The following is a 26,346-nucleotide window of genomic DNA, read 5'->3' on the forward strand; positions in this document are numbered from 1 at the left end:
TCAATTGTGGGGAATTGAAGGAAGTAGGAGGGAATGGACCTGAACTAGGATAGCAGAGTGATATAGTGCGGACATAGAGGGCTGGGAAGCAGAATCAACAGAGCTTGGTAATGAATTGAATATAAGAAGTGAGTGAACGGGAAAATCTCGGGAAGACTCATATATTTCTGGTTTGACATATTTGATGATTTTAATTGATAAAGACATGACGAGGTGGAGATATCAAGTGGATAGGTTGATATTTAGTCCTAAAGATCAAGTAGAAGTCAGAGATCAGTTATCCCTTAAATAGCGTTGAAATAATTAATTAAGGAGGCTCTCTCAGAAGGAACGTGTTGAAAGAAAAGAACATTAAAGACATTTTAGCAGCTAGTGTAGAAGAAGGTACCTGCTAAGGAACATGATGTGCAGACTTCCAGGGAACCAGGGACATAAATTGATACAAGAATATGGACTTTACAGACAGATTATGTGACCTCGAAGTCTCTTTCTGAACATTGTATTTGCAAGAAATACTGGAAGTTCATGATCCATTAGCTGGATATTATTTACTCTTTCATAATCTTAAAACTTGCCTCCTAGCTGGATGATGTCATTGGTAACACATTGTAAACACTGCATAATATTCATCTATTGAAAATAGAATGCAGTGTTAGAAACATAAAAATAAGAATAAATATGAATCTCTTCAGCAGAATTAACAAATTTCATTCAAGGGAATCTTGTCCATTCATTCGTTCGTTTACTCTGTAAAGATAAATTGAATGTCTGCTTTGTGGCTATGTGCCTGATACTGTGGTAGGCTTAAGGGATTCAAATTTTGAAAAATCACAACTCTTTGCTGTCAAGGAGTTCACAGTCAATTGGATAGAAAATCAGTAAATCACTGTCAGGTACAGAAATAGAAGGACAGAGGTTTGCACAGGTGCCATAGGAGCATATTGGTGGTTTAATATTGCATGGCCCATAACCCACCTAAACTCAGGCATAACAGATTTTTATGGCATCCATAGGAAAGTTATTCACTAATTTGTCTCCTTAGTATATAGTGACTAAACACAATCAAAGTATTATGTTCTGTGATGCTGAGATGGAACTGAACATTTTTCTACCTTTGCATCAGGTATTATATTAACATAAGAAAACAAAAATCCAATAAAATGCTTTATCAACTAGACTACATTCCTATCGATGAACTATTCAAAGAGAAAAATCCAACACTGAATACATGTTTTTTGGATAGACTTTTAAATCATTTAAAAATTTTCTGCCAGATATAAAATAGAAGAGAACAGAGGAAAGGGTTTTGCGTCTGGGGCCATAGTAATAACTCTAAATTGAAAATAATTTAAGACTACTACCAGCAAGTGAGAATATTGGAATTTTATAACATTGAACATATTTATTAGTGCTCTAAGCTTATAGAACACTTTAAAAATCTTTAAGTAACGTATATTGCTTACAGCAAATTCAGCCATTCAATTGAAATGTGATCTAAGGTAAGACTCAAGTTGCCAAATTGAAACAAACAAAAATCTTGGTAGTTTATACTAAGCCAGGTAATTTCATTTATTAAGATGTTTAATATTGAACTTATTCACTATGAGAGTTATTTAGCTGTTGAAGGTACCTTTAGCTCCTGTGGGTCATCGTTATGATATTGGATTCCCGTGATCAGTGGTGGGATTAGCCCAGAGTCAATGAAGGGCTGTTCTGTTGAGGTTCTGCTTACTGTTGATGATTTTACCTTTTATTGCTTCCTCTTTTCTGGTGGGAAACATATTTTACCTTTTACCTTGCATCTCCTGTGCTCTTCCCAGTCCTGTTAAAAGAAAACTAGGATTGAGAGAGAGAGAGGGGCAGACTACGTAATACCAGGCAGTATAAATTCATTTTCAAAGGATGTTTGCACATAATTGAATGTAATCTCTGCTTTGCAACTTTAAAACACCCTATTCTTCAGTAGAGTGAGTAATGCTTGAGTAATTGTGAGGAGAGTTGATCTGCTCAGCCTGTTTGTAGCATTCATATCCTGAGATGCTTTTATTCTATCTTGAAAGAAATAAAATTGAATATTCTCAACAGACACTTTGGCTAACAGTCAGATAAATTTAAACAGGTATCATGATTAGAAATCTCAGCTTCCAACTTCAATTACAACATATGATTGATTTGTGAGGTTACTGAAGGCAAATGCCTTGCCAGACAGTCAACCATTGTTTGAGATGAAATTTCACCAATGAAATCAACTTGTTGAGAGCACCCCTGCATCTATAATATAGATGTGAACTATCTGCTTCCGCATTATAACGTTCAGGGTTTCTTATTTCAGCTGTAATGGAATTCCCTTATAAGTAAAGTTTATGATAAAAGTTGTTAACAGTAGCTTTTGACAAATTCACATTTCACCTATGTAACGGTCTAAAGAGACCCTATTCAGTGAAATTGTGTCATATCATTATATAATACCAAAGATAAAAGTCAATATTCATAACATGAAAGAAAAGTGTTCATATCAGTGGATTAAAAAAGTCTAGGGTAGGTGTATTTTCAGTAGTGCCAGAAACTTCTCACTAGGGGTTCAGCCTCTCTGAGGTTACTGCAATTACAGAAAGAGGGAGAAATTGTCAGAAGGGATCAGGTAATTTTTACTTCTCCATTTCATCCAGCATGGTTCCTCGTGGTTGCCATACAATGATGTTGTCCACCCAACTTGTCAAGGTCCCACTAGAATTTATCAACCTGATATCATCCTCCCATTTCTTCTGCACGGTAGTTCTCTCAGCCTCATCCTTGCAAATGTATACCAGCTCCATCTCAGGGTTGAATGCTTACATAGGATGCTCAGCTCTTCCAGAGTACTACTGGGTGAATTTTGCTAAGATGATGTTGGAATATTAGTAATGCCACCCTGGGTTATGCGTAATTAGGTGCATGTCACTGGGTTGAATCTGCTGATGAGTTATGGACACTTTTTTCTTTTTTTCTTCACTCTTCTATGATTTCACATATCTTTGGCTTTGGATAGACGCACTTGATTCTCCAGCGCCGTCCTCTTCTTTTCTCCTTTTATCTAGTACAAAATGGGAGCTCCATAAACCAATCATGAACACTAATCCCTGTTCAAAATGCAGATGCCAATTCCTTCTTTATAGGTTTTACAAGAGGAATGGTCCCATTGAGAGAGTGTCTCTTTCAAGCTTTGATAGAAAGAAGTTCAAGAAGTATTGTAGCTGTTGCTCAGTCATCAGGTGACCTTGTTTATTCATGAGGCAGTTAAGTATAGGAATTGTATGTTCAGAAAGTCAAGGGCAAGGTATTACTGGTGTGATGATTAACTAATGTGACCTTAGCTGGGCCACGTGCCCAATATTTGATCAAACATTACTCTAGGTATTTCTGGGAGAATGTTTTTGGATGATACTTACATTTAAATTGGGGGACTTTGAGAAAAGAAAATTGCCGTCTGTAAGGTGGGTGGGCTTCATCCAATCAGTTGAAGGCCTGAATTGAATAAAAGTCTGACCTCCCCAGTCCTGTCTGTTTCTCTAGAGAACCCTGACTAATACATATGGATATTTTAATATTTTCAACAATATTCAGAAATGGATAAAAGATCAAGCCAGCAATATAATAATGTTGATAATATTACTAATAGCTTTCTTTTGCTTAGTGACAACTCTTGCCAAGTTCTGTGCTAAACGAGCTAAAGAAATTATTTCTAATAGTTACTATAACTGGCATGCTAAGTCTTATTATTCTTTAGTACAGATGAGAAAAAGAGGCTCAAAGAGATTAAGTAACTTTTCTAAACCTACATAATTAGCAAGTGGCAGAGGTCAAACACAGATCTGTCTGATTCCAAACTTTATACTCTTTCCAATTAAATATATTGTTTCTTAAGAATCATAACCATTGCAATGTAAATATATCTTCCAAATATTTTCTCAGAAAGTTTTGACTAATATGGACATGACCATCATATGTTCTTCAAATGTTGTAACTACATAGGTGGTATTCTTAGAAGTGCTCTGAATCTTCAAAACAGCGTGCGTGCGTGCGTGTGTGTGAGATCTTCCATATACAATTGTGAGTGTCAAAGAACTAGATCTACCCATGGAAGTGAAGGCATTTTTACAAATAAAAGACTGTACAGTTACAGATGAAAGACTGGTAGCAGTTTTCACAAGGTATTATGTGAGGAATTGGCAGCTTTCATTGGGAAAACATCCATCGAGATCCATCCCTTATACCCATCCAAAGGAAAGTACTTTTTGTACTAAGAAAACAAGGAAAAAAGTCTTATGTATCTGATGAAGCAAGGTGCTCTCGAAGCAGGCATGGGCATGCAGAGTTATGCCCATTTCACCAATATTAAAGTAAAGTGAGAATTATGGAGGCTAGAAATGCACAGTAAGTCACCTAAGTAAACTTTTCTCTGGGATTTTCAGTTGCCAACTGTTGTTTTTGCTTAGTGGAAGGTCTGTACAAAATTTATCTATAATTGCAATTCAGTGACTCCATTGTAGGCACCCACATCATAACTCCTTTTTATCAGGTTTCTAAGTTAGGCATTTTGATTTGGAATTTCTGTGAATTCTGAAATTTTCCAATCCTGTTTGTAGACATTCTGTTTCCTAAGATTTTAGGTATTGTACTTCATTTTGATGATATTCTGATACAGATTAAACATATTTTTTCAGTTGTTAAAATAGCATTGAATACCTACTATAGCAGGCTTTGTGCTAAACCCTGGGGATACACTTATGAGTAAGTCAGTCTTTGCCCAGGAGAAGTTCCCATTCATGATCTAACGGGATGGACTCTGTATTAGTCAGACTAGGGTAAACAGAAAAAAAAAAACCCAAACAAGAATAACAACCTTCAAATCTCAATAGTTTAAAATAATAAAGGTTTATGTCTTACTTAGGCTATATCACCTTCATAGGTGGCCTTGGAGTGTCAATTCTGGATCTTCCTCATTCTAAACTAAGGCTGAAGTGCAGACATGATTTGCTATATTGTTGGTTGCCATGGTGGAGGGAAAGATAATTCTGGAGGGTTTTGCTCTAGCAATTGCATAATCAGTTCTCAAGCAACAAATTTGACCACAATTCTTGCTCAAAACTATTATGGATACACCCAATGCAGGAGATTCAAGAAGTAGAGTCTTTCTATATGCCTAGGGGATGTTCTTTATGTGTGCAAATTTGGAACTATATGTGCATATTTGGAGATTACTTTACTCTGTATGTTGTACCTGTCAATGGACGTGGTAGAATAAAATCATATCTGAATCATTAATTTGCTAAGCATTTATCGAACATATATAAAATGCCAGTCACTGTGTCAGGAACTGGATATCCACAGACAAATACAGTCACAATCTTTCTGCAAGGTGGAGATGCCACTTCAGATTACAGTTTTTCTTGTCCCACCTACAGTGGAAATTTTGAATTTTTTTTTTTTAACCTACTTCTTTTGGTTGCATACTTCTTGTTATGTCTATTAGATACCAGATTAGTTTGGAAAGGGCAATCTTTTGAGAAGATATGCTAGGCACACAAGTGGTTAAAAAAGCTGTCATTCTAAATCACCTATGCCAAAAGGATGGATATCGTAAGAAAAAAACCCGTTATTACACCAAAGAAAAAAATCTTATTCTTTAGTCATACCACATACAGCAGAGGTAAGAACTGTAGTCATAAATACATTCTGGAGCTCTATGCCTAGCTATTTAATATGTAAGCAAGGAAGTCTTGTTCCTTGGGAAGGGAGTAATAATCTATGCTAATTTAACAGGACTTTTGCATTAAAAACAAAAACAAAAACCTCTAAAATGCTGAAGACTCCAGAATGGCTCCAAGAATTCTATTTAGCTTTGCTTTACTCACTCACACGGGTACATTACTGGAGCTTTCTATCTATCTATCTATCTACCTGTCTATTTTTACAATGGGTCCCATTTGCCTCAGTGAGAAATGGCTGCTGTGTTCTGTTGAGCATGTCTTCAAGGATGGTGTAATGACTAAGAAGCCAGTCTCTGGAGTCAAATTACTTGGATTTACATCTCAACTGAGCCATTTATTAGCTGGTGGCCTTTGGCAAGTGGCTTTACATCCATGCTCCTCAGTTTGCACGTTTGTGAGATTGGGACAATAGTGTACCTACCACATCATTTCCTTATGTGGATTAAGTGAGTTAATATTTGTAAAGTGCTATACGGAAATCAAGCAAGTTGTTAAATAGGCTCATAATGTGGGTCCACTCTCTGAAAACTCCAGCATGAACGTTGTTATCCTATAGTTGTCAGTCTTGTTAAATACACACTGATATAAAGATATGTCAGTACTTCCTTTACTCCCTCTATTCATATTTAAATGAGAACTTTAAAGAGAAAGCACAGATTCTTTGAAGGTTGGTTTGTCTGCAACTATTTCCTTTTGGATTAGCTACAAAAAATTCATCCTAGACAGAAACCAGAGAGATGGAATACATGGATTCCAGGGTCTGTAATGGTCACAGGCTCTGGGTCATTGCAGTTACGTATCAGGTGGGCCAGGTAGGAACTGTTGTATTAATCAATTGTAAAAGCACTTTTCCTAGGCTTATGCCACAGCAGCAAAAACAGTTTCTCCTTTACAGCCACCAGACATTGGCTTTTTGGCAACATCTCTGAGGACTTACCAGAGATACAAAGTGAATGAGGCAATTCCCCCGCACCCCCCCGCCCCCCCACCCCCACCATTGCAGTTGTTGACATTTACTCAACAGGTATTTCTTTCTCTTTTGTTTTTTTTTTTTTTGAAGAAGAAGATTAGCCCTGAGCTAACATCTGCAGCCAGTCCTCCTCTTTTTGCTGAGGAACATTCATGCCCATACCCCTCTGCTCTATATGTGGGATGCCTACCACAGCATGGCTTGACAAGTGGTGCGTAGGTCTGCACCCGGGATCCGAACCGGCGGACCCTGGGCTTCTGAAGCGGAACATGCACACTTAACCACTGTGCCACCGGGCAGGCCCCTCAACTGGTATTTCTGTATCCACTGGTACTGTTCAAAGACAGCCTCACAAAAAGTATCCCTTATGGTTATACTGTTTTGTTAACTTGAGAGGGAGGGATGTTATGCTGGCATCTATGTGCTAGGCTTGTGGGGTTTTGTTGGGTTTTTTTTCATTTTAAGTTTTTTGTAGTTTGCCGGTAGCAATTTAAGATGAGGTTAGCTTGGAGTAGTCAGTGCAGCAGTAAAGACTGATTGAGTGCTGAGCTGCCCCTGCGCATTTTGCTATTACTAATACAACGCTAATGTTCTTACTAAATCACAAAAATACCAAGTAGAAACTGATGCTGAAAGTGTTTATAGATATTCAGCAATTAGCAGAGGCCAATAATTCCTGTTTATGGAATAATAAACAAAATCTAAGTGGTATTTTTTAACCTTAGTACATTTCGAAGAAATGTGTTATATGTAAGTTTTGTTCTTGAGATTAAAAAAAATTGTGTTATGCCTTATGTGCATAACATACCTTCTTTATAATTTGTCCTGACTCTAGAGGTCATATTTTAGATTAACAATGGAATAATGAGAATAATCTTAAGTAGATAAACTTATGTTTTTGAAAATATTTATTTCAAATTTCTGTTTGCAAGTGTTTAAAAGTCACCATTTGTTGTATTCTTAATGTTACAGGCATTATTGCATTTAACCTTCACAGTACGTGATAAGATAAGGCTTAGCTCCATGTATAAGGAAGGAAACTGAGGTTTTTGCAGTGAACTAACAAGGTCACATAGCTAATAAATAGCCAAGTCAGGATAAGCCCATGATGGATGTTCTTAACCTCATGCTCTTTGCCTTTACTTAATAATTTCTTAACATCTTAAATTCATCATTTTCTTCATCATTGTCATCAGTAGATGAACATTCAATGTACTTAGGACATGTTATCTCTTAGCCAAATTTTAATTATTTATGGTAAGGAAAAAAAAAAAAACTTAGGGAAAATTGAAATTCACAGACAATTCTCATTTTTCAATTTTAGGCAAAATTGGGAAAATCCCATTAGAAGAGAATTTTTCATTAGAATAGAAATAACAACAACAAAAAAATTCAGTAAATGAACCCTATACTTGAGAGTATTAGTGTTTTTAAATAGATCTAGATTTTGTAAGAAGCCTATTTGACCTCTTTGTTATAACAAATCTTTTATCTCAAAGATAAGAGTGCATGCCATGGCTTTAATTTGATTGTCAGAGTTCATGACCTTGGACTACAATACTAACTGATAATATTATAGTCAGTCTTTCACATTCCAACCTCCATCTCTCAACTTTATGATGGAAAAGTTGAAGTTAGTCCAGAGCTGCGTCTAGGAACTCCTCCTCAATGCCAACCTTAAAATATTAGCAACTTGATGTGATTTAATGGGTTTCAGAAATGTTTTATGCTTCAAGAAGTGCTCCTTTTTGTCTATCCCAGTGGCTGAAGTTTCTTGTATTAGAAAGTCTTGCATTCATAGCTTGATGATTTCAACATTCAGGAGATATTTACTAAAATTCAAATTTCCATGATAAGGGTAATTACTCTGTGGGTTGTGATATTATTTATTGTCCATCCTGGGACATATTTCCCGGATAAACCCAACAGGAAGTCAAGACAACAGGTGTGAATCAGGACTATGCTAGGCAAACTGAAAATACAGTCACCCCAAGTATAACTACTAAGTAACTTCTGTTTTGAGCATTAGATGAAAGTTAAGTTTGGAGAGAAGATTCAGTCTAAACAAGATTTTAATACAGAGGTTCTATGTGGGTAGAATGCCAAACTTACATTTCAAATATTACATAATTTGGTGGATGACTAATCAACACTAAGTTCATGAGTAAAATTGAACCTGTATAACTTGACTTTCACTTTTAGTCACGGATATTGACAGTAATATCATCAAAGTACCTCCTTCTCACCCTCCTGCAAAAGGAGACTGAAGAGTTGAATGGAATGTAAGGTGGTATACTTGGAGGCACTGGAAAGCCGACAAGAAAGTGAGGAATCCTGGTTCAGGATCTAGGGGAGGATGAAGACCAAGAGAGATTAGTCCAGTTTGGGGAGTTAGCCAACCCACGGAGGCAATTGTCAGTGTTAGAGGGAGTACAAAAAACGGCAAAAGAGAGGAGGAAGGAATCTAGAACAAGTGGGATAAATAGAAAGTACTTGGTAGATTTTAACCCAAATTTCTATCAAATGCAAATGACCTAAATGATCCAATTAAAAGACAAAGGCAAGGATTGTTGATCTGGATCAAAAGATCAAAACACAAGCATATATTGTTTAACAGACGTGCATCTAAAGAATAAATAAAAATTAAAATTAAAAAGTAACAGGAAAGATGCACTACGCGAACACTAACCTAAAGAAAGCCGATAGAATGATATTAATACTAGTGAATTTGTGGCGACAATTATTGCTAAGGACAGACGTTTCCTAATGATGAAAGGTTTAATTCTTCAGGAAGAAATCACATGGTAAGTGGCTTTCTGTTTACATTAGTGCTTGCATACTACCATTTTTACTAGAATTAGTAAAAATAACATTGTTATTACTGTGGTCAAGCAGTATTATAAGCAATTAACATAAATTACTTCACTGAATCCTCACAGTCACCCCATGAGATAGGCTTGAGTATTACCCTCATTTTACACCTAAGGAGACTGGAAATGAAGAGGCTGCCCAAAGTTACGGAGCCAGTAAGCAGTGGAGCTGGGACTAAACCCAGGCTGTCTAGCCTCCAAGTTATGAGAATAAACAGTAGAGTAGGAAAAGCCTAAGTGGACCAGATAACTTTTGGCTTCCCCTCTGCTACACATTTCAGACCACTTTGCCCTGGATGGGGTAGCACCTGAGATATTTTCTTCCCTCTGCTTCAGATATTAGTTTAGAGTCCTCTCCATCTCTTCCTTTCAGAACCCCCTAAAAGCAGAGAGATTTTCTCATGACTGAACTCACATTTCTCTTGACCATCATTATCCCAAGAACCACTGAATAGTTTGAGCAGGGGACATCCCTTCAAAGCTTTTCTCATAGACTCATAGACGGGGAAAGCTAAGTGCCACAGTGGATGTGTGGCCTTCGTCTTCTAGACTGGTTTTCTGTACTAGGGGATGTCTCAGTCTAGTGGGATTATAAGTGAATATAAGTCCTGCATTCAGGAATTCTTTGCCACGGTCAGATGAAAACATTTGCCAGGAAAAATCGGTTGCTTTTCCCATACACACATATACACTCATACTCACACTCTCGCTTGCTCACTCCCCTCTCCTGCCCTAAACCTTTGCAAGCCTTCATTGTCTAAACAGAAAGCACAGTGGCTTCAGGGCTTAGAAAAAGAAGTCACTGTGGTCTTTCATGTCCATTCAGGCTCTATCCACTTGCAATTTCCAGGAATGGGGCTTTTGGAGGGAGGAGGGTATGAAGCCATGTGTGTTTCTGGGAACTTTAATGTAGTTCTTTTTATGTGCCCCAGTGAGAACGACCATATCTGCTTTTGCCCACTGTCTATCCTAAGTAACATAGGGGCAACAATTGCATTTGTTGAATAAACAAAGAAATAGATGAACAAATGAGCAAATATCTGTGACCTCATCTTCTACTACTTCTATCCCCCTTACTTACTCATCTCCTACTACTACAGTCCATCTCACTTACTCATCTCCTACTACTATCCCCCTTACTTACTCATCTCCTGCTACTTTCATTTACTCATCTGTACTACTCTCTTCCTTACTCATCTGCTGCCACTGTCCCCCTTACTTACTCATCTCCTACTACTGTCCTCTTTACTTACTACGTTGCCACCATGCTCCTCTGCTTATTTTTCTTGTCTCACATCATTTGCACATGCTGTTCTCTCCACCTGAAATGCTCTTCCCTCAGCTATCAGCTTGATTGGCTCTTTTATTATTCTCTAGGCTTTCACTAAAGTCTCACTTTTTCAGCAAGTCTTTCCTGTCTCTGCTAACTAAAATTGTACATCCCTGCCTCAAAAATCCTTCTCTTCCTCTTGACTTGTCCTCTTGGCATAGCCTTACATGCTTTAAAATTTTGCTTATTGTGTCTGTCGTTCGCCTCTCTAGATCGTCAGTTTCAAGGGGCAGGGGTTTTTGTCTTTTTTTCGTTCCTAGGACAGAGCCTGCCACTTAGTATGTGCTCACAATGTTAAATCAAACAAATGAATGGAAGAACTGGATATGCAGGACCTGTTTCACTGGTTTGAAGCCCCCAAAATAGGAATCTCAGTCCCTAGACTGTCACTTACTCCTTGTATGCATCTCTGAGAAGCTTCATTTAATTTATCTGAACTTCACTTTCTTCAACTGGAAATGGGGATAATATAGTAACAAGGACTAATAACAGTAAATAGGAAACAGGGACTGTCTCACAGAATAATTCTGAGGGTTTCAAGAGAAAATGGATGTGTGCTAATTTGTCTCCAGATGCCAGCAATTCTCATCTTTGAGGTGGAAGCCAAGGAAGGTGAGGAGGGTTCCATGTTTCCCTGAGGAGCGGAAGGATCGGCTGTCTTTGGCATTCTCGTCCTGACCAGAAAATGCAGCAGACTGCATTTAGCTAAGCAAAAATTAACTTCGCTTTGGCTTTCAAAATACCAGCTTCCATTTTGGAGAATAAAGCAGGGAGAGATCAGGCATCCTGAACTTAAATAGAGAGAGAGAGAGTGCGTGCGTGCATGTGTGTGATTGCACGCACAATATTGCCGGGGGAGGGTGCTGAATAAATCATTGTGGTATTTGTTTACTTTGTTGTGTTATAGGGAATCTGAGGATATTTCATCTGCACCACCATAGCTGATATCAAGTGAGCATGTAATACCTAGGTGTACGATAATTGTCACCACGAAATATTTCATGAGAAAATTTTCCTGACAGTGTTAAGCAGCAGTATGGAAATTACTCAAGAGAGAAGAAGTGCATTTTTTAAAAAATTAGGATAATTTATAACTGAAATATTAACTGTAATGAGTATGGCAGAATCAACCCTGATGTATCTGTTTGGACATTTTCCACATCCCCAGTGGTTAGTCTAATACCAATTAAAGCATCACAGATTGCTATTATCTTCTTGCATTATTATTTTCATGAATTAATTTTGTTTTAAAAATCAGACCTTTTCCAAATGAGAATAAATTTAAATATCCACAGTGCGAATGTGAAGCTGATGTCAGGACCCGTGCATATCTATAATTTCAAATTCTGTAACCACAGACTCATGGGAATAATCCTAAAAACATAAAAAAGGGAGGAACTGACCTTTTGGGTTAGTTAATCATTCCCCTTGCTAGTCACAGAGAATCTAAGCAGTAGCTCTTGTTTTCCTTCTTCTAAAATTACTTATCACTTTCCCCTTAATTCATTCATTTATTAATTTGTTCATTTATCCATCCATCCACCCACCCATCCATCATTTCAACCTTGCATAAAAAATTTGGCATCGTTTATGTCCCTGGAATGCTGCTTAGCACTGAGGAAACAAAATGTATGCTAATATCCTTTTTTTCAATATTTAGTGGAAGAAATAAACAGCATAGGAAATAATCATAATATGAGATATGTCTTAGAAGTATGGACAAAGTGTTGACTCAATGAATCACAAAGGCTTCTGAATTATAAGTGGTAACATTTCTCCTGAGGTTTGAAAGAAGAGTATTTCAGGCAAAAGTAAAGTGTACACAGAGATAAGGAGACACAAATGGGCAAACCAAGCTCTGTGAGGATCTGGTAGTTAGGTGTGATGGGAGTTGAGCCTGTGTGTCTCTGGGGGGCGGGGGGGGGGGGGGGGGGAAAGGTGGAGAGTTGAAGCTGGGTGGGTTGAGGTCTAATTATGAAGGACCTTCTATATCATCAGCAAGAATTTAGATTTCTTTTCGTAATAGGACACTATTATAGATTTTTCTTTTCAGGATGAAGGTGGCAAACAGGAGGAGGAACTGCAAAGGACAAAACAAACCAGGGATACAAATTAGGAGGTTATTGCAACTCTGTAAAGCAGATGGAATAAAGGCCTCAGTTAAGATAGTGATAGTGGGACAGACAGTAGGGAACAGATTAAAAAGAGGACTGAGTCTAGAAGTTGATTAGATAAAAACATATGAGGAAATTTATGTTATCATTCTAAAAATATTCAGTGGGGCTATATGAAATTGAGGAACATTCTCCGAAAGACTTACTTTCCGTGTTTTTGGACAATGTGAAGAAAATGGCGGACTGGAAGTGTTAAGTGCTATATTTCTCCATCTGCTCTTTGCTTTTTCTAAAGGATATGAAGCTCCTCTAAATTTTCTCCAGCTTTATCCTTTGTCTTCAGTCACACGTGTCCATGGCAAGACATGGCACTGCTCCACTTCATGACTGTGTTGGCTCTGATGTATCTGGAAAAAGTCAAGTAATTACAGTGACCAGAAGTCAAAAGTTCTTCTCTTCCTCCGCCCATCATTTTAGTCTTAGGTTTTCTGGTTAGGTACAGAGAGGCCAAGGTTAGCAGTGTTATAGAAAAACGGTCTGTTCTTATTGCTCAAAGACAAAATTCTCTTCAAAATTAGGAAATATCTTTTTATATTATGATTAGGGGTTTTTCTGCTATTGGTTTTAATGATCCTGAGCTCTCAAATTTATGTAAGACATGTTTTACTTTACTTTTGATTCATATTACCAAGACCCTGTTATCTGATTCTAAATTCCTAGCGACTCCTCCATATGATTATTATTATTATAAATATGTTATACTCTGAAATATTAAATTATTTAAATATTTGGAACTCAAATAGGACATATTTTATTTTTCTGGAGTACTTTGGGAAAGAGAGATTATAAAGAAAACTTTTGAAAAGTCTATGTCTATAAAATGTCATAAATGACAACTGAAAAATGTCATGGATCCCATTCAGACTGTTAGTAAGGATTGCACAATTGATGAGTAGGGAACAACAAAGCTGGCTTGAGAAGGGAATACCCATGGAGGCCGGACTCGTACATTGGTTAAATGACTGGCCCCATTTATCAGCATTAAAGTATGTATAATTCAGGTTCATGCTTCAGCAAATTACTGTAGACATGGAGGTTCAGACAAGCCTATGAATGGTTAAGACTGCAAATATAAATCTTTTAATTCTAGTTGAATATTACTAAAATAATATTATTTCTACAGTTCTTTTACCTTTTTATGTTAAAATGATTGATTGTTGATTTCTGTGTACTTTCTCCCTTGATTTTAATGAACTTTTTTCTTAAGTTTGTGCAGAATGATTCCCAAAATATTCACAAGAAATGCTTACTATCCTTGTATCAATTTCTTGTAAAAGCTGTTTATTTTAGGTGCCCTTTATGGGTATGTGCTTCTCTGAAATAAAAAAACATTCTAAGAATTTATAATCCTCTAGGAGAGAGGTAAAACCGTCCCCATTGTGAGCCTTTATGGAGGTGAAGGAAGTTATACACTTGTCGAAATGCTCCCTTTCTCCCAGGTTTGCTCTCGGTAATAATCTCTTGAGCAGTGGAGTACCTCACGTGTGTTTGTTCCTTAGGTAAACGTGTAAAACTCTTCAAGTTCGAATGGAGAAGTAGAAAGAGGTTTCTGCTGTGCCTGATGACAATTGTTGATTTTTCCACATTCAAAAAATATTCTGGCTCCACGCTGGAGCACTAGTGTGGCGAATCCTAGCGTTGGTCGGATTCTAAGGAAGGGACAGAAGTTTCGTTGAGGAGTAAAGATTCAAAACAACTCCAGAAATGAGCTCTCGTCTCGGTTTGTTTCTCACAGAGCAGCAGGTGTGTACTTGGTGTTACAGGATTGACTGTAGCCTACTCTTTCTTATAGTTACCATTAGCATTCCAGGTGCCCCTGATTTCAGGGGGAAAGATGCGCTTGGTCCAGCTTTAGGGATCAGAAGGCAAAGAATTTCCTCATTGGTCAGTAAAGAAAGGCATTGAATTATCTTTTATAAAAAAGGGGAAGCATCATTCTCTGAACAGATATGAGGCCCACAAATTGGCCACAGATAGCCAATATGTCATTATTGGTGAACCTAACATTGTCACCTACAATGGCCCTGCAGTTGACATATTGTTTTCCCAAGAACAGGAAATGGATAATTCAAAACCTGTGTATTAGTGAACCTCTGTCAGTGTTCAGCCTGCCTATTAATTTGGAAATTAGCATGGAAAGTACTGAGCCATCAGGCTTTCACTTAATCTCCATAAACCAAATGAAGATTGTGTTCTTACCTAATGGTCCATTCTTTATGTATTTAAATTGCCCCATAATTGAATCAGCTGTCTCATACCAGCATTGAAGCATTTAGCAGTAACTACAGTTAAAGATTCATATTTCGATCAACTTTGGGAATTTGAGACTACTGAATTGTAACTATTATTAAAAAAACAAAACAAAACACCCAGAAAAGAATGTGTCTGGGAAGGAGAAGGAAAAAAAGCAAAGCACCCCACATACTAAACATCCCTGACTATGTTGCCCTGTCCTTCAGAAAACGGATTCTAGTTTTGCAACTTACAGGTAGGGAATTTTTTTTCAAAGATCTACCACATATGGAATGATCATCTCTAAACTTTCTTTTATGGAAAAAGATAGGGATGGAGAAGAGAGAGCATGTGCTACTTCAGGCATGGTACTGGCTTTGTCCTCCCATAAGTCACCCCAAGTTCTTTTCAAAGTGACAGCAACATACTCTTCCTTCAGACAGGTGTCTCAAGGAAAGGTGGTTACTAAGAGCCATTTGTATTTGTAACTCAAACCAACCAGGAAGCTAAGAGAAAATGTTGCTTTCTTAGTAATCTCCAGGCTACTAACGTGACTTTCTTCCAACTCTCAGCCCTTCTTCTCCCAAAACTCCACTTACGTTAAATTCATCTTTTAAGCACAATGTTTACTGCTTGCTCTGCTAGCCTTTATGTGTAGTGAGGCTGAAATTCTTGAGGAGTGTGATACTTTACCAGACTTAAACTTTTAAAGTAAGTCTTTATGATAGAAAGTGGATAGAATCTATCAGTTCAAATTACTCCTTTACACATGAGAGATGAGTCTAAAGAAATGAACCTAATATCAAATTTAGCAAGTAAAGTACCTTCCAATTGAGTTCAAAATCTCAACTGTCTCTAAAACTATGTGAACTATGCTGGTATATAGAATAATATCTTAAAAATCTACTCAGGTTTTGTCAAAGCGTTCAAAATAATTGTTTACCCATCTTAAAGACTTTTTAGTCTTTCTGGGAGGAACATAACTGAGTCTCATTATACTGTTGTCTTTCAAAATTATCTTAATGTTTTGGTCATTTTCCACCTGGAATAAACAGAAGGTGTGTGTGGAAGGGGCCAGGAGCAGGATAAGGAAAGTCTTAAATTTTGTTAATGTCCCAAAGGAATTTACTAACAACCCAAAGAGAGATCAGGGAATATTTTGTTTTACTAACAGTGAATGTCGTTCAGAGAGAATCAGTCAGTCTGCTCTGAGTGATGGATATGCGTAGATGGCAATGCGAACTGTCATCTGCTCTCCTGAGTCACATAGAGGAGTCCATGGCAGGCGCACTGTACAGCTTTCAAACTTCCAAGAAATAGTGCAGGCCCATCTGTTCAAAAGATTCATTTCCAGTCGAGATCTTCATTTGTGCAGCACAGGAAGCTGAAAGCCATAGACAGATGTTGTATTTGTGGTAAAAGCTCGCTAGTTCTGCATTCTAATATAATGAGTAAGCTTTTTAGAAAAACGAAGTCTACACAGTGGTTATACTGCTGATGAATTTAGGTAATCGGGACGAAGTTTTATCCTAGTTGGAATTAGTGCTTAATAACAGTCATAGTAGTTTGGGGATAGAAGGGAATTAGAAGCTCACTGAGTCCCACCCAACTCGCTTAGCAGATACCAACCCTGGAGATTCAGAGATTTTTAGGTGACTTGTTCAAAGTTCGAAAACCAGCAGGTAGTAACACTGGTATAAAACTCTTATCAGAATAAGGCCACCTCTCCTCAGTCATGGCTGGTGCTTTGGTTCTCTCTAGAAGTCCAGGAAGCTCACATGCCATTTTCTGCTTCCACCCTGGGCCCTCCTGAGTTACGCCTAAATATAATCAATGACTTACAGAAACGCTCTGTCATTTGAAATGACTATGTTTCCAATCACCCAAGGCTGTTAAATTTTTTGGGAATTCATAAAACAGATAACAAGGTCGTTTAGTGGAGACGTTGACCCGAGCCGAAGTATGAAACAGATGGGCTTAGGTGTCTCAAACGTTAAAATAAACATTCAGGACAATCCAGCACCAGCTGTTCTTAGGAAGGAAAAAATTAAACTGGGGTATGAAAAGCCAACAGTTTCCAGGGCTAGAGGAATCACCTCCATTGCCATAAAAGTAAAATAATAGGCTGAATTTTTTATGTAGGTGGGTATGTTGATGAAGGTGCTTCCTATGTCATTGCGCTTATCCAGACTTAGAGCTGTCTGGGCAGCTTGCTCCTCCATGATTATCTCAGACTGACAGGTGTCTTTCATTTTGTGACACGTCATTGTAGGAGGCACTTTAAGACAGGACAAGTGCATTCATGTACAGTTACGACCAACTCAATGGCAGCTTTTCTCTAGCTTAAATGAGAAAATCTGCTCCTGCTGAGTAATGATGTTTTAATTGCACATTTAGTACACAAAAAGGGAAGCAAGATCTTAATTCGTGTACTTGTAAGAGCTACATTAAAAAAAGTACATTTGCAGTGAAGCAGCAATTATATTCTAAGCAAGGAAAAGTTCACTCAAATCAGCATTTAAGATTATTAAGATATTCTATTCTTCCTTTTACCTTTATTGTATAAGTTAAATTTCTTTATTAGGATGTTAGTTTGAAATGGCACTCATTTGTGCTGTTTTTAAGCAGCTGTATTATAAGGAGCGGCCAGGGGCTGCATTTAAACCTGCCACCTCCTTTCGGAAATATTGCCTCAGCTTCCTTGCCTTCCGATTGTCTAAATAAAGAATATTTATCAGTCCAAAAATAAATGTTTCTATAATAACTGGGTATTTTAGTGAAAATTTAACTCTTTTTGTAAAAAAAGAAATTGGTTTGTTGTGTTCATAATGCGTTGTCTCTTCTGTCGTGTGTGACTCATTTTATATTCACGAGAATATAAACATTGTTCAATAGCTCCTCATCACGAGATTTTAATGACCACACTGGAGAAGAGAATATGCTGTTTTGTGAATTAAGCTAATATGATATAAGATTCACTTTGATGCTCTGGAAACTTGGCAGTGACTTTGCAAATTTATGCGTACCGGCCAACGGAACAACTGAGATTCAAAAAAATAATCTGGGATAGAGAATGGAACTCAAAAACAACATCAGAGGAACCATCAGTAATGAATAAGGAAATTTACCAATCTACATTTTGTTTTGGCATATTTATACCACATTTATTTTTCAAGCCTAGATGGTTAAAGTATGGTGCTACTTTCCTAAATATTTGTTCTGCATGCAAAGTCTGATGGCGGCTGGTCCATTAGAAAGACAAAGAATTAAAAGGGACAGAATTATGTGCCTGTGAAGACTATGAAGATTATGTGAAGTAATGTATGCTCGGAAATAATCAGGGGCAAAACCTAGGAATTCAACGCATCCAGATGCCTAGAAATGTGCACATATCTGAATAACCATAGTTACCGCTTGCATGAGGTTCATGATGTTTCTGACACTGTTCGAAGCACTGGACCCTTACTTATCTGCTCCTCAGCTCATACAGCCTGTGGTCTAGGTACTAACATTGTGCCTGCTTTCCTCAAGGTCACACACTGAGTCAGCAGCAGCACTGAGCCTTGAATCTGCTAGGCAGCCTGACTGCAGGGTCCATCCTTTTAAACCACTACTCCCTATCACCTCGTCTGAAAAGACAACCTCTCTCCCAAAGTTGGCTGAGCCACTGGTGCTCCATTCTTGAGATATGATTTTTGTGATTAACAAGAATATGAAAAGAGGGACCAGGCTGGTGGTGTAGTGGTTAAGTTTGTGCGCTCTGCCTCGGTGGCCTGGGGTTTGCAGGTTCAGATCTTGGGCGAGGACCTAGCACCGCTCGTCAAGCCATGCTGTGGCAGCATCCCACATAAAACAGAGGGAGATTGGCACAGATATTAGCTCAGGGCCAATCTTCTCTAAGCAAAAAGAGGAAGACTGGCAACAGATGTTAGCTCAGGACCAATCTTCCTCACCAAAAAAAAAAGAATATGGAAAGAAACAATTGCAAAATCAGTTGTTATTATAAGACAGGAAATTACCTTTGAGTAAGTCAATAGAAGTAGTAAGTAGAGAAATAAGCAGTAATTCCCCCTCCAGTAGATATCCTGTGTATCCCCTTTTGTGTGTTGTTTGGGAATTACTATTGCTATCACACGCTAAAATTTAAAAAGCATCTTCCCGGACAGACGCTTTGCAAGGATTATCTGATTTAATAGGAAACGTATGGAAGCTGATAATAAGACCATTCTCATATTACACGGGGGACACTAAGGCTCAGGGGGTTTAAATAATTCATCCAACCCCACAGTGGTAGGAAGTGATAAGGCAGAGATTTGAACCCAGGAAGTCTGCCTACAGAGCCCACACTATTTGTCATTATTCTTCTCACCATAATATATTGTCTCCCATTGATAACCCCGTCAGCATGACTTGAAGAGGGAGAAGAGAAATTATAGACTCTACGAAGATAACGATTTTAAGAACTTTATAAAAGCACCTTTTACACTTGGGGACAGAATAGATTCTTGCATTTCCTTCCTTTTGAGCCCAATTTATGTTAACTTGAAGATAGGCAGAGGATTTTCATAATGCTAAAATACAAAATGAGAAGTGTATAAAGTAGTTGACTTCACTTAATTTAACTATGTTATATATGTCATTTACCTGGTTTTATTTTCTCAATTTAATTTGGCGGACAGACTTAAAAGACATGATTTTAGCATAAATTTTTGAGAAATCTAATCAGGGTCCTATAATAGATTTGTTGGACTGGAAGAAATAAAGGATGCTCTCATCTTAAAGAATTAGCGCTTTTTGTTGAATGTTAGCAGGTTAGCGTCTTCATCCTGGTGGATCGTTACCAAGATGGCTTTGTGCTTGAGACTAGAAAAACTTTTATTATTATCATCATTATTATGATTATTACATTTTGCTTGTGTTCAGCAGCCCAGTAGTTTCATGAACCGAATTGACTGGTGTGCAACACACACACAAATAAAATTTACATGATAACAGCTTTGGAAAGTCAAATTTACTGAGACAGTGATTATTGCGTATGAAGCTCAAGGCAGAACCATAATTGTAGGACCATTTCTCTCCCTCACGTAGTATTTTATATCTGTTGCCCTCAGAACCAGAAGACAGTGCATTCATGGTAGCAAATGCTGTTTCCTATCCCGTAAAATTGGTTTTATTGCAAACTCCTGTTTTTAGTTACTGAAAACTTGCTGAAAAATCCATCTTAGAAGGTAAAACTTTTACTATTTGGCCTCTTTGAAAAGATACGGCTTAAGTGAAAAGAGAGTAATATTCAAGTTCTAAAATTAAAGCAGTGTTTAATTTGGTGTATTAAAGATTATTTTTAAATGAGAGCAAAATTTTTAAATGTTGGCTTGTATAAATATTGCTTAAGCAACTTTTGCTTGTTGGGAAGTTCCAGTTTATAGTCGACAAAGGGCAAAATGGCATTTCTTTTCCCCCTACCAGCATGCCAGGATTTAAGCTGGAGTCACTTGGCCTTATTTAATGTGCATACAAATCATAAAAGGTTGTTTTTTTTATATTACATTTTAGACAATTTTATTTTAAAATGTTACTTGGATCTTATATATTAGAGGACTAAAATTAGTTATAATGTACTGTATTCAGCGTCATCATCGATGTATTTTTAAGTCTTTGGTTTTGCCCTTTCATTTGGTACAAACCTGGAGGTTGTCGGGGGGGGTGTGCTGATACAGATTCATATTTATACTTCATTGAAAAGGGCAAGTGATTCCTTAGTCTTTGTGTGAATTCCTTAAGCGTAATCCTCTAACTTGACTGAATGTTAGTGTGATCCTTTTGTTCTACTTTTAGTGGCTCTCTTGTTAAGATTTATACATTTAAAAAAAGCCCTAAAACTTTTATTTTTATAGTCCTTCAGAGTTGACGAAGCTCAGTGTTTTCATAGACACTGTAATATTTGATCCTCACGGTGATGCTGTGAGGCCGACAGGACAGGATTATCCCCATTTCCCATGTGGGAGAACTGAGGGTCCCAGAGATTGCATGACCCATCCAGTGTGAGCAGTATTACTCCCACCTTGACCTAAATCCAGAACTTTACATGCCGAACCACTGTGGTGCCCTGATCAGATCAGGTAATTTACAAAAATCAAATCTAAAATAATTTGTCCACTTTCATCTGACTTTAGAAATAACTTATGCCCTACTCTTCACCTCATAAAATGTGCTAGGATATTTTTAAGATTAATAAACTAGAATATTGTGTAAAATTGGAGAAAAAGTCATTTTAATTGCATTTCAATCCATGCTTATTTAGACAATTACTTCTTTTAGCCATGTTTAAGTTTTGGTTTTCTAGCAATTATTTTAGCTTATAAATAGAAACTTAGTCTGGTAAATGTACGTTTATGATATTCCTGAGGATATGGATTGTATAATTATATTAAAATGTTTTTATTGTTTATGTGAATACGTATATGTTTTCTCTACTGGGATGGAGAAAAAATTTGTTCTAGGTACATAAGCCTTTGGTATTGCACTGTCAATTTGGATGTCTACTTTTAAAATTATTTGAAAACAAAGCTTTAATATATAAATAGTTGAGAGAATTATTCCTCAGCTTTACACAAACTGGCATGGAAATACCTAGCTTGGAATGAAGATACAAGAATGCAGCCACTATTCCCTCCAATAGGTTACTTAGGACCTGGGCTTCAGATGACTCAAGAGGACACGCCACTTGCTTTCACAGAGTCATTGCGCCATGTCCCTCCAGTGGCCTAGGCTGAATGCCTGCTGAGTGAGGCTCAACCATTTGTTCTCTCTCAATGTCTCTCTTTTCTGTCATTTCAAGCACTAGTTTTGGAAATATGGTCCCATTTGATGCTTCATACTTTTTTCCTAGTAAGAAGAATTTTCAGGAAAGGCAGGTGGATCTTTTTCAGCCAATGGAAGTCAAAGATTGTGTTAAATCAATGTTTATCAAGAAAGTTTATCATAAAATAAAGTTCCTGCATTTTTCACAATGATCAGCTATCTCCCTTAGCAATCTGTGACTTAACATTTATAGAAATATTTGCCTTTCCCCCTTATGTTCTTCTTACACCGACGCTCAAACTGGGAGCCGTTCACAGAGCTTGTGTGAAGTCTGACCATTGAATAGCAGACAGGTTGATAAGGACATTGCTGCCATGCCAAGATACCCACTACTCCCAGAATCTCGAGCAGTCAGCAGGCCCTTCCTGTGTTTGCATTCTTCCATCCTCAGTTCAATTCCTTCCAAAGTTCCTCTGTGCATGGGAGAAAGATGCTTCAAATATACAGCAGAGTCTCTTTCTTTGGGAAGGATAGCTGACCAAAGAGACACAAATGAGGCGGTTGCTTCCGTGCAGAAAATGCATTTTTGAATTTTACATCTTCCTTTTGTAGTATAATTTGAGACTAGCTGTGGCAAAGCCTTGAGCTGGCTTTATTATTTTGGTTAATGTTTCTTTTTTTCATAGTTCATCAAACAACAACAAGACAAAACAAAGCCAACAAAAAGCAGCCTTTTTGTAAATGTTTGATGAAAGAACAAGTAACTACATGATTTAATGGAATAAAAACTTAGTATCCACAATAATTTTTAAAATTCACCTTTTGTAATAACCATAGCTGGAAAAGAACTGTAAGGCAACTCTAAGAACCATGATGTTAGCGTATAACTAGAAATTCATTGACATAGCAGAAATCTGTCTTTCTCTCTTATCTGTCCTCCACATGTCTGCATATAGCGGTATATATATATATACCAAGTATGCCAGCTATCTGTGTGTCATTCTTTTTCCTGTGCACAAACATTCTTTGGACTTGAGTAGGTATGAAAATCCAGTGTAAATCTGCCTTAATATTTATGATAGTATTAATAATAATGCTTTAATCAATTTTATGAGAAATTTTGGGCATCTTTAAGATTTGGTAATACATTGTATTATCCTTGTTTTCCTCCCCAAATATTTTTTGTTCTTAGGAATAATTCTTCTGAAATATAATTGAGTCAAATATTCACTAAATTTTTAAACTATTTCAAGGATGGATTTTATGGAGTCAATTCCCAAGGGCTTTTGTGAAGATGTGGTCTGATTGTATTCCTGCAAGCAAAGCCTTTTCTTCACTGAGGCCTGGCATGATGTGTTTATGATCTCTGGGTTATGTTCATCATGGCTGTGCAAAGAACAGGGATTCCAGAATCATTCCTTGGGTCTGGACGGGTAGCATCACTGGTTAAGATCTTCCTGGGCAGTGTTGGAGTCATTTGGCTAGTTAGGCAAGTGGATTCAAAAGTATTGTAAAGAGAAAAAATTGATATATGTTAATAAGATGAAAACACCTGATTATGATATTCTTTAAAATTCGGTAATTTGTGAGATATAGCAAATATCAGCATTTTGAGTTATCCTAATGCCAAATTGTGTTTGGAGTTTAAAGATTATAGCTATGATATGAAATGGTTATATTTTCCTCTTCCTTTATAGGTCACCCATTAACCAAGGATAAACCAAGTGATCCTCGAGGCTGATTACGTTGAGCATATGCACAGGAACTCAACTCCTGAGGTGATCTTGAAGGAAGATTTTTATACCACTCCGAAGAGGCACACCAGAGTCTGTTGTTTCCAAGGGATTTCATGGCTCATAATCAGCCCCTTCTCAAAATCAAGACTTTTAAAAAGTCAGACATGAACTTCTACGTCATGAAGATTTCATCAGATTTGAACTGTGTTCAACTTGTAAAACTGCATTTGCTAAAAGAGTTTGAAGTTGCTGTCTGATTGGTGTTTATGGAAGATGTCAGAGACGCTCATGTTTTGGGCTCTTGGCTCCAGATGTGACTGCTTTTCTTGTTTCTGAAAATCTCCAAAGTGCCCTGGCCTTCTGTCATGGGCGTGTTCCTGGGTCCTGTGTTCCTTGGCTAGTGGGACTGCACACGGCTTAGTGACATTTCCTTTGCAAACTTCTCCTCTGGCATGGTGTAGACTGAGAATTTTATTTGTACCTAATCTTGGAGCTCCGAAAGCCTACATGTTTTAACATCTTCAAGTTGCTTTTGTTAAAGGAATGGAAATATATACCATTGATAATAATTATTGTTGGCAAGTAATAGTTACCTGAATACATCAATCATATAAGAATGTATAGACAAGCTGACATGTTTCCCCAAGGCTAAAACACCACTGCAGCTCTCTGTCAGTTACATAGGTAGTAGTTAGAACTGAATTACCATTTTCATTATATACTATTTTGTACCTCTAGAGCACTCTTTCTTTCAAAGTGGGCTTTTTCTTTCATTTTTCTGTTTACTTTTTCCCTTCACAGAAATCAGCACTGAGCAGTCAAGTCTTTGGGTTGCCTTCAGTTTCCAAAAATTGCCAGGGATGCATGTGGGTTTCTGACTTCTTAACCTGAAAAAGTTATTCACTTAGATTTCTTCTAGTATTTTTTTTTAACTGTCCTTTTTATCTCATTTTAAAAGACCATCTCTTGCTCGATCTCAATGACTGTTTGAATGCTTATATGTTTGTTCAGTCTGTTGATAGAGTGTTCATTATTCTTGGTCTGAAATTTATAAATATTTGCTTATAGTTGTCCCATTCAAAGAATTTCTTAGGTCAGTTTTTGTCCACATTTTTGTAGTCATTTTAACATTTGTGGTTTTCAGTTCTACAGGAAAGTCTTATAAATATTTAAAGGCCTTAAACATGTATGTACTTTTTTTTCTAAGTTATTACAGAATGTATAATTTTATACTACATTTTGTTTTGTTTGTGGAGGGAGAGAAGAATGGCAATTGCATAGCCATTCTGTAATAATATCGTGTAACATATAGTTTGAGGGCGTGTAAAGAGAGAGATTTCTGTGTTTTACTCATCTTAGACTAACAAGAAGATAACTTCAGAAACTGTCCTATTAGAAGTTCCATTATGTTAGAGAAAGTGTAGACATCTGTTGTCTTTTTAAAACTCACTGACTTGGTCAATTAGGTATATGTTGATTGCATGATGGAGGCTGACATACCCTGAAGAGCTTCTGTCTGTAAGCTGGTAACAACTTTTGAAGACCAATACATTACCCAGAATCTTTTCTGGGCAGAACAAATAAAAGTGTAAAATTTGTTAAAAATTAAATTTATAAAGTATACTTTTGACGTCGAACTAAACTATATTCCCCACAAGTCCATGGAATGACATGACATCTTCCCTTCATTTTATGCATTTATTAGGCATAAAATTAGATGGCTCTGAGTGGATTTTGCAATGATTTCGACTGTATGAACTTATAAAGAAAGGAAAAACAGTTGTGCTGAAGTTTCTGCATCAATTATAATATCAATTTCTTTGGAACAAAGTGGAAAACTATATTGTTTTGGAAATTATGAATTTGTCTTAGGTTTGTTTGAAATTATAGATCATGCTTCTCATTTTTTAAATGATATCCTTTAAAACAACACTGGAAATTCTGTATTATATACAAGTGTAATACATGCATATCAATAGAAAAAATAAATGGAATTTCAAATATACTAACTAGATTATCCCCAGTAGATTAATGTTGTGACTATTCAGAAAAGGTGAATAAAATTGGGATATAAAATGGACTTTCTTTCATGAGTTACATTTGGGGAATCTGTTTTCCAGGGTTTAATTTTAAAAGCACTTTAGTTACTATCCAGGAAAACTGCTGAATTCGTGGGGAAGCTGACATACATTCTTCAATCTTCTTTTAATAAAACTCCATGGCAAATCTTGCCATTTACACAAGGTTCCAATATTTGATTTGCTTCTTTGCTAGGCAACAATTGAAATAGATATATTTACACTTGTGTTACTTTCCCACATCTTGGCTATGAGCACAACTGGCATAATTTTGCTAGAAATCTGCAGAATTTACTTTATTATGAAAATTGTTAAATGTAGTGCACTGTTCATCCTTTGAAATTCATTATATATAAAAATATGAATCAAATAGCAAACATGGCTGTGAATTAGCATTTGCAAATG

At 37.0% G+C, this 26,346-nt stretch overlaps 1 protein-coding gene across 1 annotated transcript in view; it reads left to right on the forward strand.

Moving 5' to 3' along the window:
- Positions 1–24,234, forward strand: part of TAFA2 (TAFA chemokine like family member 2) — a 412,641-nt gene extending 388,407 nt beyond the window's left edge. Inside the window, exon 5 of the mRNA XM_046645099.1 lies at positions 23,825–24,234. Within this exon, the coding sequence (XP_046501055.1) occupies positions 23,825–23,836 (12 nt within the window). The 3' untranslated portion in view covers positions 23,837–24,234. The remainder of the gene's footprint in view (positions 1–23,824) is intronic.
- The last annotated feature ends 2,112 nt before the right edge of the window (positions 24,235–26,346 follow it).

The sequence above is a fragment of the Equus quagga genome, chromosome 1 (genome assembly GCF_021613505.1).
Source record: "Equus quagga isolate Etosha38 chromosome 1, UCLA_HA_Equagga_1.0, whole genome shotgun sequence".
NCBI lineage: Eukaryota > Metazoa > Chordata > Mammalia > Perissodactyla > Equidae > Equus > Equus quagga.